Raw genomic sequence first — 17585 nt, forward strand, 5'->3', positions numbered from 1 at the left:
AAAATTGGGGATTTGTTCTCCATTTCTAGGGCTATCACTAGTCTATTTATTCTCTCTTCTGAACCATTGTAATATATGAAATGAAATTATTTCCTTCCTAATCAACAAATAAATAAAATCTATAAATAAAAAAATAAGTGTATAATTTAAGCATTAAATGTTCATAAGATCGCCCTTAAGAATGTTCACAATAATAACCCAAACTCATTTAGTAATGTCCCATTATATAATTTTAATGTTGGTTTTATTGCACCATCTCACACCTACAGTTTGTTGCAATACAAAACTTTGGACCATATAGGTCTGGGACTCTCCGTAACCTAGAACGGTAAAAGAGAAATATAAATATAAATATCTAAAAATAACGTTACACAACAATAAAATTATATTTACACATCTTTTTTTTTGTATAGAGTGTTTTTGAATTAGGCCAAAAAACTTATTCTCATCCAAGGTTTAATACAAACCTAAACTTATATTTGTTAATTTTTAAAAATCTAAATATTCACCAATTTATTAAATTTTGTTGTTTATGTCAAGGTTAAAATTGTTATTTAACAAAATTATTTAAAAAAATTATAATTTTATCAATTTTCTCCCTTAGGTTTTAAAATTAACAATTCCCCGCACCCACCCAAGGTTTGAAAAATGACTATTTCCCCCTCCTTTGTTGCTTTTCTGATGACTGGAGTCAACCAACCTTCTCCCTCCTATCTTCCGGATGAGAAAGATTCATCAGCCAAAACTTGTGCAACATACAAATCTATGCATCACATAGGTTCTACTTGATGAATCGTCTATCAACCTCTAGTTGATGAACGATTTGTCTTCGTTTAAGATATGAAAAGCGACAAATGAGAAAATGCAAACATTAAGAGGGAAACGGTTATTTTTCAAACTTTAGGTGAGAAAAAAATGTTAATTTTTAAAACTAAAGAGAAATATGATAAATTTATAGTTTTTTAAATATTTTAATTAAATGATAATTTTACCTTTGATAGTAACAACAAAATTTAACAGATGAATAGATATTTTAGTTTTTAAAAGTTAATCGGTATGAATTTAGATTTACACTAACCCTTAGGTGGGAATAAGTCTTTTAACCTTTGAATTATCAATAAAGTAAAACTTACTCATATGTTGATACATTAACTATATATTCAATTGTATATTTAAAAACTATGCATATATAATTGTTTATTACATAATATATACTAATGTGATAATGAAAAAATACAATAAACTACTAGTATATGAAACAGTATAAGTTTTTTTTTTTCAATAAAACTATATACATCTAATTTTGAATAATTGATAATTAAATTATATATTATAATATAATTAAATATTATTAAATTTTGATAATTTTGATGTCACATATACATAAGATACTATTAGAACTAAAAGCCTAATTTGATAATTAGAAAAATCTCTTAATATCTTAGGTGTTTCCAAGACTAATCAAGTAACACTTCTCATGTTAGTTGTTCATGTGAAAGATAAATATAGATATTATTTTATTTAATTAAATTATAATATATCACTTAAATATTTAATTGAATATTAAAATAATTGATTCCAAATAGCTACTTCGGTTTTAAAGGAATTGGTTAAGTTGTAGTAGTGAAAATTGTGAGAGGGATTACCTATCCAACCGTGTTATCAACATTGGCAATCTGTTCACTGGGACCCAACACCTAATCATATCTCAACAAGCCACGTGTTTAGTTTTCCTAATACAGTACAGCAACCCCTCTGCAATCACATAGGCCAATCCAAAGTATAGAGATCAGACGGCTGAAACCCTCACTTCTTTCATCACGTTCACAGTCACACTGCAGGCGCCCAAATCGCTCCCTTTTGCAAAATAATTTGTTTTCCGCCCCCTCCCAAAAATTAAAATAAAAATATAAAATGAAAAGATTAAAGAAAATAATTAAATAATAAAATAGAACTCGAAGTCTCTCCAAATTTTTTTTTATTTACATTTATGTCCGTTTCTGTCTCAACACTGTTCTTTCGGCTCGATTTTCAAATGGAGAGAAGCATGGAGCTCCAAAACGCAGTGAAAGAAGCCCTAAACGCACTGTACCATCATCCAGATGATACGGTGCGTATGCAAGCGGATCGATGGTTGCAAGATTTTCAAGGGATAATTGATGCTTGGCAGGTGACTTTATAATCTCTCATTTCTTTGTCTTTTTTTAAGATTTATAGTGTAAAGTATCTGAAACTTATTGAACTTGAGTTCGATTATTTAGTGTTTGTACTTGAGTTATGTGTGTATAGTTATTACTAATTTCGTTACGTGTTTTTGTTTTGTTTAATTTCGTTTTTGCGGAGATTGGATCAGTTAGCCGCATTTAGTAATTCAAAGAGCTAAGTTGGAATTCTGCTTTAGTTAGAGTTTTGTTTGAAATTTGAGTGCCCTTTGTTAACTGTAGCAGTGTCTTTGCTTTTCAATGTTTTGCTATACGTTTTGCTCCAGTCCACTGTTGCGCTGCTGCTGTTGATTTTATTTTATGCCTTGCTGTTTGAGTTTTGTTATTCTTTCCCCCTATTGAGATGAAAATGTGTTTACTGTTCTCTTTCAAATTTTGTTAACATCTTATTCTTGTTTCAGGTTGCTGATAATTTGCTTCATGATGCCACCAGCAATCTAGAAACGTTAATATTTTGTTCTCAGACACTTAGAAGTAAGGTAATGAACTGTAACTTTGCATCATTGCTCTGATGGCTTGCGATTATAAATCCACTTGTGAGGATTAAAACTATCTAATCTTATATTGCTGGGAAATGCTTATAATGTTGCAATACTTACGGCATCAAGATCTTCTGTAGCACTCTAATGTTAATTTTATTATTAGTAGAGGCTGATTTTTCATTCTTTATATATTTGATTTATAGGTACAACGGGATATTGAAGAGTTACCTTCTGAAGCTGTTTGTGCTCTACAGGATTCCTTAAATGTGAGTTGAATGTTCATTCTCCCAAAGGCGTGGGTGTTAACCTTATTTCAATATCTGATATCATCATTAGCATGTTTCGTATTTGATGAACCTTTGAAATTGAGCTATGATTTTAATTCTAATTGTGAATTTCTGGTTTCTGACTAGAAGCATCTTATGATTTACATTGTTCTTGTAGAGATGTTGTTCCATAATAAGTTAAAATGTGGCTAGATATTCTAATTTGTGCTTCCATCTATCAAAAATGATTTTATGCTGTAGAGCTCCTGGCAGTAATTATTATTGGCATCTTCTAATCATCCCCTGTTACCCACACCCCACCCGTCCTTTCCAACCTTGGGCAAGCCATAAAATCTATAAGATTGATCAACTTAATATTGCTTAATTTAAATACATCTCTTTTAATAAGTGGATTCTTTGAAGAATGATTATCTAATTACTCCATCAAGCACTATTTATAAGATTTTCCTTGAGCTTCTTTCTAGTTTGAGAGGGTTCTGAACTCCAGAATATGTTCCTCCTGGATTTATATTGTTAGCTTAGAAATATTCTTGATGTGCTTTTTATGAACTACATATACTTAATGAGTACTGGTACTATTTATATATGCATTTCAACATGTACATAATGCTTAAGTTTCCCATATTGTCTATGGAAGTTAATAGCATGGATATTGTAATCTGCAGACCTTATTGAAAAAGTTCCATAAAGGTCCCCCTAAAGTCAGGACTCAGGTATTTTTTTTTATAGTTCCTTCTCACATACTGATGACCTTTTTTAATCCAACTTATCAATACTAAGACAATTGTTGTGTTCAATTGTTTGGCTTTTTAGATAAGCATTGCAGTAGCTGCCTTGGCTGTCCATATTTCTGCAGAAGATTGGGGAGGTGGTGGTATTGTTGGTTGGCTTAGGGATGAGATGAATTCTCACCCTGAATACATACCTGGATTTTTGGAGCTACTTACAGTATTGCCTGAGGTACCACTTAGAACACTTGGAGTTTATTCCTTTTGCTGCATTTTGTTTGTTCATTCCATTTGTGTAATGTGCATTTGCCTAGGTTTTCAAGCAGACACAGTATGGTAGATCCTGTGGCAAACCATGAAGGAGAAAGAAGAAAATGGTTCTCATGACAGAAATATCTTAATTGAAAAATATAATTAGTCTATATAAATGGAAAACTATTACGATACTATCGCTACATGATGCAACAACTTGATATGCATTTTTTCATTTGAACTCAGTAGATGTACTGTCATACAGAGCTTTATAAGCAACCCACAACAAAGCATTAAAACAAGAAAGAAAAACAGAACACTTATTCCCAGCTTAAGCTTAAACAGATTACTCATCTCTATGAATGTAGGAAAAATTATCCTTGAAACTAAAGCCATAAAGAAGCTGAGGAGTGGACTATGTCAACCAGTTTCTGAATTCAACTTTTCAGATAGTTGATTTAATTACATCGTTGAGTTTTCCTTTAGTTCAATCTTTATTCATTCTGTAAGTCTGATTTTCTAACTAGTTACTTGGGAATGTTAATTAGGGTGCACCTTCTGGTCTTAGAAAATGCCTGTTCCCACCTAACAACTGCTCTGAATTATGGGGTTTTTATTAATTTTAAAATAGATGCATAATGCTTTGCTTGTGTCCTTCACGAAAAATATAGCATTTAGCTTGTTCGTTAGTATTGGAGACATTTTTGCTACCTAATTGTCATTTATCTCTTTTTCTGTCCGTTATTTCATCAGGAAGTATACAACTACAAGATAGCAGCTCGTCCAGAAAGACGTCGTCAGTTTGAGAAGGAGTTGACTTCTCAGATGGAAGCTGCTCTTGGCATATTGACAGCTTGTTTGCAGATTAATGAACTGAAGGAAAAGGTAGGACATTAATGTCATATTCAAATGAATATTTTATGGTTACTTTAAGGTTGTTTCCCTCATTGATTTACCCATTGAGAAGTGTTCTGGTGAATCCTTTGATATGTTTCTCTGTATGGATGGGGTAGATAGAGGAAGCTGTTAATTTCAAATTTTGAGTTCATTGATAATATACCTAAATGACTAATTCTTTTCTCCTTAGTTGTTCCTTGTATTCACATTGTTTGAGTTGTTATTAGACTATGGAAACTATTTTGATTTCATCAATCATAGATGATATCAAAATGTGAGCCTTTTGAGCTAAAACAGAGGACAGTCTTTTGCCAGTAGAATTTTTTCTTGCCTATAAATATTATTGAAATTAGTCCTGAATCAAATGGTGAACTGATTTGTGCAGAAAATATGTACCATAAAGACAAAAAATTAAGGTTTTCTTTTTAGATCACAAATTTTGGTACATCCAACTATTATGGCATTGATGATGTTGGAAAATCATTAGAACGATTTTATTTTTCTCCTAATTTGCAAAAAATGATGTGGAAATTGTTGTTACCTTTTTCTATATTAACTGAGAGCATTGATGTTGTTTTCAAGCTTTTATGCTGCTAAGGTATTGTATGTGATTATGGCCTCTATTGCTTCCTTTTCATGTAAAAGCATTTTGGATCTTTCTTTCATCAAAAAATTAGACAAGTCTGCTTTTAAATGCATCACGAAGTGGCTTTCTGATTCATCTTGATTGATTTGCCAGGTTCTTGAGGCATTTGCATCCTGGCTTCGATTGAAGCATAGGTGAGTCTTTTTGGAATGACATATTGTAGGTCATTTTTTGTAAAAATTTTTAGTAGAACTAGAAATTGAGCCCTATGTATTTTGATTGGTGACTTGCAATATTTCCAGTTAGTATGATAGCTTCTGCCAGAGTTTTGTGTCCTTAACATGTTTAAACCTCATGGAAAACTTCGATTGTAATAAGGCTTCTACTTGTGTAGTAAAAGGATGTATTTTTCTATAAAGTTTATGTGTTATGAAGGGCAAGTAGTGGCCTTAAAATGACTTCAGATCCGCATTATTGTTTTTTATATTAATTTGTTGACTTAGAGTGTGGTTTGATTTGTCCAATTTTTCTTTTTATTCTTGGCATGAAATCATGGCATAATCAGACTCTAGAACATGATTAATTTCTTAAAGGGGTTGCTTATCTAACCCATTTTGTCACGTTTGGCTAATTTAGTAAAACTTTTATCTATTGATACCTTAGATTTTGGTTGGCCCCTTGCTTTATAATTGTAGCTGACTTGTATGACCTCGCTAATCTGCTTTGCTTTAGAGGGAATTAATTATAGTTTATACTTTGTAGAACTTAACTTCTTTTGGTTTCAGGATTCATGGTTCTGTGCTTGCCTCTCACCCCCTTGTGCTTACAGCTATCACAAGCTTGCATTCTGAGATACATTCTGAGGCATCTGTAAATGGTATTGTCCTTGCAACATACTTTCTGATTTAGTAGAATGTGTTCAAAATAATGATGAGAATGTGGAATTCAATTGTTCAAGCTTGTAAATTAGCAATGGATTTTCTGAAATGTTATGAAAGAGCAACACAGTATGAATTTGCTTTTTGATCTTTGCAGTCATCTCTGAACTGATACACCACTCAGCAGCTGGAAGCTCTGGTGGTGCTGCTGTAAACATGCCCTTAATTCAAGTAATTGTGCCTCAAATTATGAATTTAAAGGCACAACTTATGGATTCATCTAAGGTATTGTATCATTTATTATTTCTGGGTCTCAGATGGATCCCAATGGCCAGCCATGCATGAGTGATTGGAATTTGATGGTTTTTTCCTGTTTTCTTTTATTTTTACTTTCAGGATGAGGAAGATGTGAAGGCTATTGCTCGATTATTTGCAGATATGGGTGACTCATATGTTGAACTGATTGCAGCTGGTATATATCGTTTCCCTTTATTGAAACTTGTAATTTTGCCTGCTTTTTGCTTCTTATGGTTTGTCTCACTCCTAATTAGTTCAAAATGCTGTTGGATGAGTTTGGTTGTTTCACCATGAATTATTCCTTTGTAATTGATTATTTTCCTTCCACAGGTTCTGATGAATCAATGTTGATTGTGCATGCACTGTTGGAAGTCGCTTCACACCCAGAATATGATATTGCTTCAATGACTTTTAATTTTTGGCACAATCTTCAGCTTATCTTGACAAAAAGGTGAATCATGTGCTGCTTAACTGAATAGATTGTTTGTCTTCAGTATGGTGTTCTGGATATAACAAATCTAATGTACCAGGGATTCTTATATCGCATTTGGTAATGAAGCATCTGTGGAAGCAGAGAGAAATAGAAGGTTGCAGGTTTTTCGTTCAGCCTATGAGTCCCTTGTATCTTTGGTGAGTCTGCCTGTTAAATTCATTATGTCAACACTTAGTAATTTAAGCTATTACATTTCTTTAAATGGACTATGTCTGACCTATTTCAGCAATAATGACATCACTTGCATAAGTTTAGGTTTTATTATCTTCAGAAAAAGGTTGTCCCTGGTTGTGTTGTATAGCTTGAGAGGAAGTAGATGAGTCATCTTGATTTCTGCCATTTGCATTATCAAACTTTGCCGATTTTTTTTTTCTGCCTAGAATTAGTAAATATCCTTGTCTAAATGTATCTTAACTGATGAAAACAACAACTTTACGGAATTCTTATTAGCTAATGCTTCTAGAGTGTGCTATGTTTTTTCTTCACAGGTTAGCTTCCGAGTTCAATACCCTCAGGATTATCAAGACCTTTCATTCGAGGACCTCAAGGAGTTTAAACAGACTAGATATGGTAATAACAAGATATTTGGTGTTTAGATTATTTCTGCTTCTGTCAATAGTTGCTAAAGGTTTATAGATTACATGCTACTCTGTTCAAACAATCTTCTTTCATTAAGTTCATAGAAAGATAATGTTAGGATTGGGACACTTGTCCTCAATCCAACAGTCACTCTTTATTATAAATATATGTTTTGAGTTTCAAAATGGGGGAAGAAAAAATATATTTGGGTTTTGTTTGAGGACAACCATCTTTGGCTGATTTAGGGAGGTCTCCGGCGCCTCGAACGGTCGGAAAATAGGAGGTTCCGAACTTCTCGAAATGTTCAGTTTATCTTTGTAATATTTTGATTAATGAAATAGTTTTAGTTTATTATGTTTTTGTGTTTTAATTTTGTGTTTGAGTAGAATAAGAGTTGGGTCCCTAACAAATGGTATCAGAGCATTCGATCCAGCGGGGAAGATAGATGATGGTCGGAAAAGTGAAAAGTCGTCGAAAAATGTTCATGGAGGAGGTTGACTTGAAGAAGAATCATCACACGGAGAAATGAGTCGATGGCTAAACGCTGAAAAAGTGCCAGAAAAAAAAAGAGAAGAAGAAAACGAAAACAGAGGAAGAAGGAGATGAAAACGGGATGTCGGCAAGAGTCTGAAGAAAAAAAAAATACATAGGTAGAAAGGAGAAAACACAGAGAAAGCAGAAGGATGAAAGAGAGAGAAAAATTATTAAAGAAGTAAAAAAAAAAAGACAATACGCAGAGAAAACAGAAGGAAAAAGAAAGAAGGATGAAGGAGAGAGAAAAAATATTAAAGAAGTAAAAAAAAAAAGACAGTTGTAAACAATGAAAAAATTAAAAAAGTAAAAACAGTGGGCGGGAAACAACTTTGGACAGACAGATTTGTAAAACAAAAGACAACTGGCAAAAAAATTAAAAAAACAAAAAGAGAAAAGTTAGGAGAATGAAATGGGGCACAGCTGAAAAAAAAAAAACTCATCTTGAGGACAAGATGATTTTGAAGGGGAGGGAAATGTTAAAATTGAGACACTTGTCCTCAATCTAACGGTCACTCTTTATTATAAATATGTATTTTGAGTTTCAAAATGGGGGAAGAAAAAATATATTAGGGTTTTATTTGAGAACAACCATCTTTGGCTGATTTAGGGAGGTCTCCGGCCCCTCGAATGGCCGGAAAATGGAAGGCCCCGAACTCTTCGAAATGTTCGGTTTTTGTTTATAATATTTTGATTAATAAAATAGTTTTAGTTTATTATGTTTTTGTGTTTTAATTTTGTGTTTGAGTAGAATAAGAGTTGGGTCTCTAACAGATAACCGGACAATTTTAGAATTGATTATTATCTGTTGCTGTGAGAGCACATTTTGGTGTGCAAACTAGTATCCTTGGATTGCATTCATTGATAGAATGAACAGATGTAACACTTGAAAGGAACTTCTTGGAGATGAGAGGTGGAAATAACAACTACAGTTGGGCAAGTGCTGACTGTTTAGTGGTGCCTTGTAAAATTTGGAGTTTGCTATTCGATGAACAGCAGTTATTCAGATCTGTTATCTTAGTATGCTGATAATATTGTACCATGTGTATTGGCGATTTGTTTCAATTTATGTTGACTTTTGCATATAATCAATCACTTTTGATATCTTCCACCTTTTCATTTAGTGATGACTGTTTAGAAATAACAACAACAGTTGGGCAAGTGCTGACTGTTTAGTGATGCCTTATGAAATTTGGAGTCTGCTGTCGGGTGAACAGAAATTATTCAGATCTGTTATCTTAGTGTTCTGTTAATATTGTACCATGTGTATTGGTGATTTGTTTCAATTTATGTTGACTTTTACATATAAAATTACTTTTCATATTTTCCACCTTTTCATTTATATGGTTCATGTTAAAGCTCATTTATTTAAGAAATAAGAATAACAACTGAAAAATGGATGGCCCCAGTTATCAGCATTTTTGTATTAGACACTTTACTCATTTTTTATGTTGTTTCAATAACTACAAAATAGGTGTTTTGGCATGTTAATTGAAATATGCTTCCGCTGTAAGGCAGAGTTACATTTCTGGACCTCTGAGTAATGCTTACTACATGCTGCTCTTCAAAGGAGCATATAATGAGAAAAATCAAGTGGTTAATTTTTTCCTACATTTTTTGTGGGAATGTTATATTGGCAGAGTTTGAAATTTTCTTATCACGGTAACCTATGTCTGTTCTTACTTATATTTCTTATAGACATGAATCAAGAGCAATAAAGTAATTTGGTTTTCTCAATCTCATTAAGTGTAGTTAACAAAGTGATTTGTTTCTACATGTTGCAATGGTATTATTTATCTCATTACTTATTCTATGTGATTTAGTCAAAGTTATCTTTTGAATGTACAAGTTGTTACATCTGCCTCTTCTTTTATATTTTTCATCTTGATGAGACCTGGCATCAAGCACTTCTTCAACACTAATGGAATCTCTGATGTTGCTAGCTGTTGCGGATGTTCTAATCGATGCAGCATCAGTTTTAGGTGGTGATGCAACATTGAAAATTCTTTACACAGAGCTTGTTGAGGTGTGTATCATTTGCGTTGTTGTTGGAGCAATATTCTCTGTTGTCTGTGAAGTTGTTAGAATTTTTTTTGGTTTAATTTTTGAATCTCACAAGGCTTATTATATTGCTGGTGCTCGAAAGATTGTGTTGCTCTCTGCTTTAATGAGTAAGTGAATATTTATTCGTATATGCAAATGGACAACTTGCATCTATGCATGTCTGAGGGTTACTCCCAAAATACAACTTTGTAAAAGTTATTGTTATTACACTTGCCAATGGATTATGTATAATTCGTTTTGAAGATCATCCTACTTGTACATCAAATGCCTAAATGATGTCAAGCTCCATTCTTACTGGATTTGTATATGTTTTCTTACTCAAATCCATAATTTCTTATTTAATAAAATTTAAGACTTGGCTTATTCTTCTCTAGAATCGCTATGTATTTTTCAATTATAAAGTTGTTTAACATGAGAGTTAAATAAATCCAATAAGGGCTTCAATAAATAATGTTGATGTGGTTCGTTTTACTCCCAGGTTTTGAGGCGGTTGATTATGTAGTGATGTTATTATTCTCAAGAGTGAAGCAGACTCTTGATGCTCTATCAATTATTTATTCCACGTCTTCTCATGGCCTATTTTTTTCCTTCCCCTGTGCCCTGCCTTGCCCAAACCCCGCCACCCACACACACCCACCCCCCCCCCCCCTCCTTCCTTTTTCAAAGATTTTGCCTTCTCTGGGAGCATATTTCATTAATAACTAAGTCATATTAATTTGGGAGCTAAACAATCCATCAGTTAGGTCTGATAAGACAAGGGTTTCACCAATGGCTGTTGTCACTGAAAATTGTATGGACACTAACTTTAGCAGTCAATGTCAGCGAATTTAACACCATCATATGGAGATTGCCAGCTGTTCTTTTACTGGCCTATTTTTGCTGCAAGCAGAATTTTCTTAAATATCAAGCAGGGGGGGTAGGAGTGGACCCATTGTACATGTATATTCTAGTAACCTGGGGAGTCTTACTTTTATCTTTGGACCAGTCTAGTGATATCTGGCTGAGTTTATACTCAAGTTTTACAGTCTTATAGAGGGTAGAACTATGTGATTTTGGGTATATTTGGCCATAAAGCGGCATATATTTTTTGAATTTGTCCCTAAGAGTTAGACCAACCATGCACATCTATGATTGGCTTTTAACAACGGTCTCTTCTCTTGTGAATTAGCATATTTGCTATATTGATCTTCCTTCGTCTACAAACAAATTCTACTGACTCTAGTTATGGAGTAAAGTGATCAAGATTTTCGGCAACAATTAAAGGGTTAGTATTATGCATTTCAGGTTAATGCGCAAATTTGAATGATTTGTAATGATATATTTAGTTTTTGCTTTCTGTTCACATCTAAAGTAATTTGTTCAAAACAAGTCTTTTTTCAAGTAAGCTGATGACAACCTGTTTTTTAGATTTTGGTTCATACTAACTTTCTGTTTTTTAGAGTTTGGTCTATTAGAACATTCTGCTGCATTACATGAAAATTGACATGGTTCTAGTGACCAGTTTGATGTTTTGTGTTATCTTAGTTGAGAAAAGTTGTGCTTAAATATAGTGGCTGTCTTGGCGATGTTGCATTTCAGAGAACTTCTTGGAGAGCAACAAGCTAATTAGATAGTGACATCCTCTTTTGAATAGGCATAAAGAATGATGATAGAGTAAGCACCAAGTGTTGATGATTTCTTCTGGGATGTGCTACTAGAGTTTAAATTTAACCTATGGAATTTTAATTGATGGTATGATTTTATGCACAGGCTTGTGTTTGGATATTGCCACTGAAAAGTATCATTGTGGAATCATAGGGACATCTGATATTGCTTATAATGATAGGAAGTAGAGGAGTTGAAGTCTCAAAGTAATTTTGAAAAATGGACATAGGAGATTGATGACATTGAACACTGCTATAGTACTATAATCACGATTCAATTTTCTGTCCATTAGTATAAAGTGTCTTGTTGTTTCACAATTCCTTCTTGGGTAACTTAATTTATAATTTAGACTGAGATTTGGCTCAACTATAAAACTTCTTGTGCTATATTATTAATCTTTTCTCAAATAATATTTGGATGTAGGATCTGTGGTGAATGGGATGAGCCATTAGAATGTAGAATAGGGTGCTGAGATCCCTTTGTTGGTAAATTGTGTATGATAATAACAAACAATATACTAGAAAAATAGAATGACTAAGCTGTTTGTGGCACTTGCTACTCATGCCTTCATGCTTAAAAACTTTTATTTTTTGGCTATCATGTGGCTTGAGCATTGTTGCAATAGATCGCATTTTGGCATAATGTTGTTTACTATGACTCATTTTTTCATTTAGCCAAGATGTTTTAAAGTCTTGTTGAATCTTTCTTTACTCAAATGGGTTGTTATGATGTCATTATTTTGTTTCTTGAATTAACAGATACTTGGTGAGTACATGTTAAGCTTATCCACCAGATCATGACTGATGAGATCTATATACATTTTTGCTATTCTTGGCAGTTATTTACTATTTTATGTTTGGTTATTATTGCGACAATATCTTGTGTAGCTCAAATGCTTTTCTTTTGTATTATCCAAGGGTGTAGCACTTTGTCGAAATGAGCATAGTGAATGGCGTCCAGCAGAGGCTGCTTTATTTTGCATCCGGGTTATATCAAATTATGTTTCAGTCAATGAAGCTGAAGTGATGCCCCAGGTATGAATGTTCCTCAGTTTCTCTCATGTTTTTATGTTATTATATATATTTAGATAGTTTAATGGTAGCCTTTTGCATGACTGCTTGGTGATGTTCTTGTGGTTTGATTCTGCAATTTGCTTTTAAAAATTAACTCAGTTCCTTCTTTGGTCTGTGTAATCGAATGACTTGGCATTTGTAAATTCTTTAATTGCCATGGGCTAGTCTCTTTGTTATTTGTTCATTTAGATTAATTTCAATTTTGTCTTCTTTGTTATACAGATTATGTCTTTGCTTCCAAAACTTCCTCAACAACCCCAACTTCTCCAGACTGGTATTGCGTTAATGAGATTTTATTTTATTTTTTATTGGGAAGCAGAACATTTTTTTCTGTGCTAGTAGCCTTATGTTTTTCCAAAATGTTGTCTTGACAATTAGCAGCAACCTTTGTGATAGTGTTTATCCCTCATTATAAATGTGTTATCTCTTACCTAATGAATTGCAGTTTGCTTAACCATTGGAGCATATTCAAAATGGCTCGATACTGTATCAAGTGATCCTTCTATATTGGCTTCAGTCCTTGGTATGCTCACAAGTGGCATGGCCGTTTCCAAAGATTCAGCTGCAGCTGCAGCTTTGGCATTGAGACACATTTGTGATGGTATAGGATCTCTTTTACTGAGTAATTATTTGTTCTGTGATTCTAAGTCTGAGAAAAGAAAGGAGAGGAGAGGGCAGGTGGTAATTGATTTGTTTTGATTTAAAACATCTCAGACTCCATTGGTTGCTTACAAGGATAATTATATAACCTAATTGATCTAGATGTTCTCTCTTTTTTATGCAAATTTTTTTTTATGTTCTTAAATTGCATTGAGCTTTTAATCTTTTGGCTTTCATTATCTTATTAGGAAATTGGTGGCTTTAACATGGTACGACTTCTAAAGGTCTGACAAATCAAAAGAGTTTGGGTCATAAAGAACAAATATTTTCAATCACATCCTGGAAGTTTTAAGGTTCCTGTTGGGTTTTGGGTGGTTGGTATGTGTTTGAGTGAGGATTGGAGTAGCTCAGTTAGGTTTTAGCTCATGTTTGGTATACTGTTTATTCTCCCTTGAAAATCTTAAATAGTTAATATGTCCTCAATGATCCTTATGTTTGTTGGCCTTGTGCCTGAATGCTTAATTTCAATGTAACTATTAATGTGTTTCATTTGGTTGTGATTTGGATTTAGTTTATCATCGATTGTTTCTTTGTTTCCTCATTAACATATCCTTGAAAAAATGACTCTGCTTTTATTAGGTTTCAAGTGTGATAGTAACGATTTTATACAATTGTAGATTGCCGGAAAAAGCTTTGTGGATACTTGGACGGTCTCTATAATGTGTATCGAACAGCAGTTAATGGGGAAGGGAGTTTGAAAGTTTCTGCTGAGGACTCGTTGCATCTGGTTGAAGCCTTAAGGTATCTATTGCTTAACAACTTAAAAAGTGAAATACTAGATGATTGGAATTCCGCATAAATAACTTGATAAATTTCTTCTAAATACATTTTTGCAGCATGGTTATTACAGAACTTCCTCAAGATGATGCTACGAAGGCTCTTGAGATGTTGTGCTTACCAGTGGTTACTCCCTTACAGGTTAGTTCTGCTTGTACTGGATTCATTGAGTTTTATCTGCTTGTTGGCGATAATACTAATTTTATGATTTGACAATTAGGAAGTTATCAATCAAGGACCAGAAGTATTGCATAAGAAGCATCCTCGTGACTTAACTATTCACATTGATCGATTTGCATACATCTTCAGGTGTGGTCACTGTCCTTTCTGTTCTGTCTTCTACCTATTTTAATCTATAGAGATATTCTCAATGTGCTGTTGCCCCCAATCGTAGGCATGTAAATCATCCTGAAGCTGTGGCAGATGCGATACAAAGGCTTTGGCCCATATTCAAAGCTATATTTGATATGTGAGAATTTGTAACTTACCAATTTTGGAAATTTCGTGTAAATGTGCCTTCACTGCTTCACATTTCACTCTTTTCTGATATCTGTTGAGCATGTTTCTTGTGCAGTCGTGCTTGGGATATGCGAACAATGGAGTCTCTTTGTCGAGCTTGCAAATATGCTGTGAGTTTAATTAAACATTATAGAAATCTAATAGTCAAAATGTTGCTTTCTGATATGTTGACTTGGTGGATTTACAGCTTTATATTAGAAATCTTATATCAAATTAAACCATTTTCTATAGAATGATGCTATTTATCTGTATGTTGAAGCTTATCTTTCTTGCTCAATCAGGTTAGAACTTCCAAAAGGTATATGGGAATCACAATTGGAGCCATTCTAGAGGAGATTCAAGGTCTATATCAACAACACCAACAGCCATGTTTCCTTTATCTCTCTAGCGAAGTAATAAAGGTGTGTATTTTCTAATATAAGCATCAACATTATAATTACCTTTTTCTCTCTCAGAAACTTGAGCAGTCAGCATGCTTTGCTTCACAGATATTTGGTTCTGATCCATCTTGTGCTAGCTACTTACAAAATCTGATAGAAGCTCTTTTCAAGCGCACAACATGTCTTCTCACAAGTATTGAGGTGTGGTTTCAGTGAGCTCTATATTATCTTCTTCTTTCTAGAGTTTCCTGATATATGTGTTACTTGATCCTCTACTATGCAGGAGTTTACTTCAAAGCCTGACGTTGCAGATGATTGTTTTCTGTTGGCATCAAGGTGCATACGTTATTGCTCGCCGCTATTTATCCCGTCTTCTGTATTTCCATCACTAGTAGATTGTGCTATGATTGGAATTACAGTACAGCACAGGTCTAGCTTTGCTTTTCTACAGTTTTATTTTTTCTAAGCATTATAGTTTTTCTTGAGTGCTTAGATAGATATGATTGCTTAAATAGGTCTATGAAAGTATGATAAGAAGCTGTGGTATATAAAGGGACAAGTGGAAAAGTAACGTAAATGACTACTTAATTAATTTATCGATCCATGATATTGTCCTGTTTAGATTAAGCTAGTTTTCTTCGCATCATGTATCAACTGAGACCTTGAGTTTGCTTATCTTCCGCACAGTTTTAAATATAAAACATCTTTGAAGACTAAGTTGTAGAATAGAATGTCAAAAACTAAAAACAGTGCTGTTGCATCCTGCATGCCTTCTAGTAAAGCCTAAATTCAATCTGATACGATCCCAGTCAATGTTCAACCAAAACAACGAAAAACACAATCAAATGAAGGAACAAAGGCTATTTCTATTGAATTTGGGCATGTCTCAAAGGAACCCTAAGTCCTAAGACAATCTAAACTAATATCTGTTCTGTAGGTGCTAATGCATAAACATAGAAAATTTTTTTACAATACAAAGTGGCATAGCTTAGAAACCAAGACACATGCATACAAATATATGCAGATGTAGCCTAAAAAACTTTACACGTGTACTCATCTACAGTGTGTCATATCTTTCATGCGTTTGTGTAGATACACATTTTACATTTGTCTGTTGATACAAGGCTCAAGTGTATACTGCAGTCATGTCTTACAGGCCAGGCCAGGCCAGATACCTTCTTATGAAGGGGTTTCCTTGCATTGTTTTCTAATCATCTTGCATTGCATTCATCAATTTTTTGATTCCTATGCCTACAGATAGTTTTCGTTCATGTTATGGCTATCTATGTACACACTTTGTGAAACTCTTATGTTGTCACATGTTCGTGGTGAATTTCTGTTTTCATATTTTGATATTATTATTAATTTTTTGGATTGCAGGGAGGCATCCAATTCCATATTGACCTTCCTATCTGATATCTTTGATCTTGCAAAGTCTTGCAAGGGAGAAGAATACTTATCTTTGAGGGACACTGTCATTATTCCTCGAGGTGCCAGCATTACCAGAATTTTGATTGCCTCATTGACAGGAGCACTCCCAAGTTCTCGACTAGAGACTGTAGGTCCAATTATTTCATTAAATTTTTAACATGTTATGGTAAATGTAGTGAATTAGATTCACTGGTTGATTCGAGTATTATGATACCTTCTCTTACTCCAGGTAACTCATGCACTATTGGCCTTAACTCGGGCATATCATGTCCAAGCATTGGAGTGGGCTAAGGAGAGTGTTTCTTTGATTCCATTGACAGCTGTTGCAGAGGTGGAACGGACAAGGTTTTTGCAGGCATTATCTGATGCAGCATTGGGAGCTGATGTGAATGCCCTGATGGCTCCAATTGAAGAACTGTCTGATGTTTGCCGTCGAAATCGGACAGTTCAAGAGATAGTAAAAGGAGCTTTGAAGCCGCATGAATTGAAACTGGTGCCTGTATTATAGCGGAAAGTAAAAAGGGGCTGTTTTGCCGAGGTCCCAATTGTCGTTTTATAAATTACTCGATTGTGTATTAGTTATATTTTTTCATCATTGTGTTTCCATTTTCATTCTCCAATTTTTCTGAGGAGAATCTGGCGTTTATATTGGGCGGGCGAGAATAGTCTGTCGTTGTATATTAATTGACCGAATGGTTCCAATTGTTTTGGCTTCAATGTTGTTTGGGGTAAAGTTTCTGCGGGTATAGATTTGTAATTTTCTTTGGTAATTGGAAATTTTTTTCTCCTCCATCTGATCAGTGAT

General features: G+C 33.8%; 1 protein-coding gene across 2 annotated transcripts; it reads left to right on the forward strand.

Moving 5' to 3' along the window:
- The first annotated feature begins 1969 nt into the window (after positions 1 to 1969).
- On the forward strand, positions 1970 to 17572 carry LOC123210623 (transportin MOS14-like). 2 transcript variants are annotated; one of them, XM_044629091.1, is made up of 27 exons: positions 1970 to 2170; positions 2624 to 2701; positions 2908 to 2970; positions 3657 to 3704; positions 3805 to 3951; positions 4725 to 4856; positions 5608 to 5648; positions 6240 to 6331; positions 6490 to 6617; positions 6729 to 6804; positions 6960 to 7080; positions 7160 to 7259; positions 7611 to 7692; positions 10125 to 10258; positions 12858 to 12974; positions 13236 to 13287; positions 13459 to 13614; positions 14291 to 14414; positions 14510 to 14591; positions 14671 to 14759; positions 14845 to 14919; positions 15025 to 15079; positions 15251 to 15370; positions 15458 to 15550; positions 15633 to 15778; positions 16730 to 16907; positions 17010 to 17572. In XM_044629091.1, exons 1-27 carry the CDS (start codon positions 1991 to 1993, stop codon positions 17286 to 17288), a joined length of 2988 nt encoding a protein of 995 aa, XP_044485026.1. In that variant the 5' UTR covers positions 1970 to 1990; the 3' UTR covers positions 17289 to 17572. The 2 variants fall into 2 exon arrangements, with proteins under 2 accessions (XP_044485026.1, XP_044485028.1); XM_044629093.1 differs by having other exon boundaries at positions 1971 to 2170; positions 10176 to 10258.
- The last annotated feature ends 13 nt before the right edge of the window (positions 17573 to 17585 follow it).

The sequence above is a fragment of the Mangifera indica genome, chromosome 3 (genome assembly GCF_011075055.1).
Source record: "Mangifera indica cultivar Alphonso chromosome 3, CATAS_Mindica_2.1, whole genome shotgun sequence".
NCBI lineage: Eukaryota > Viridiplantae > Streptophyta > Magnoliopsida > Sapindales > Anacardiaceae > Mangifera > Mangifera indica.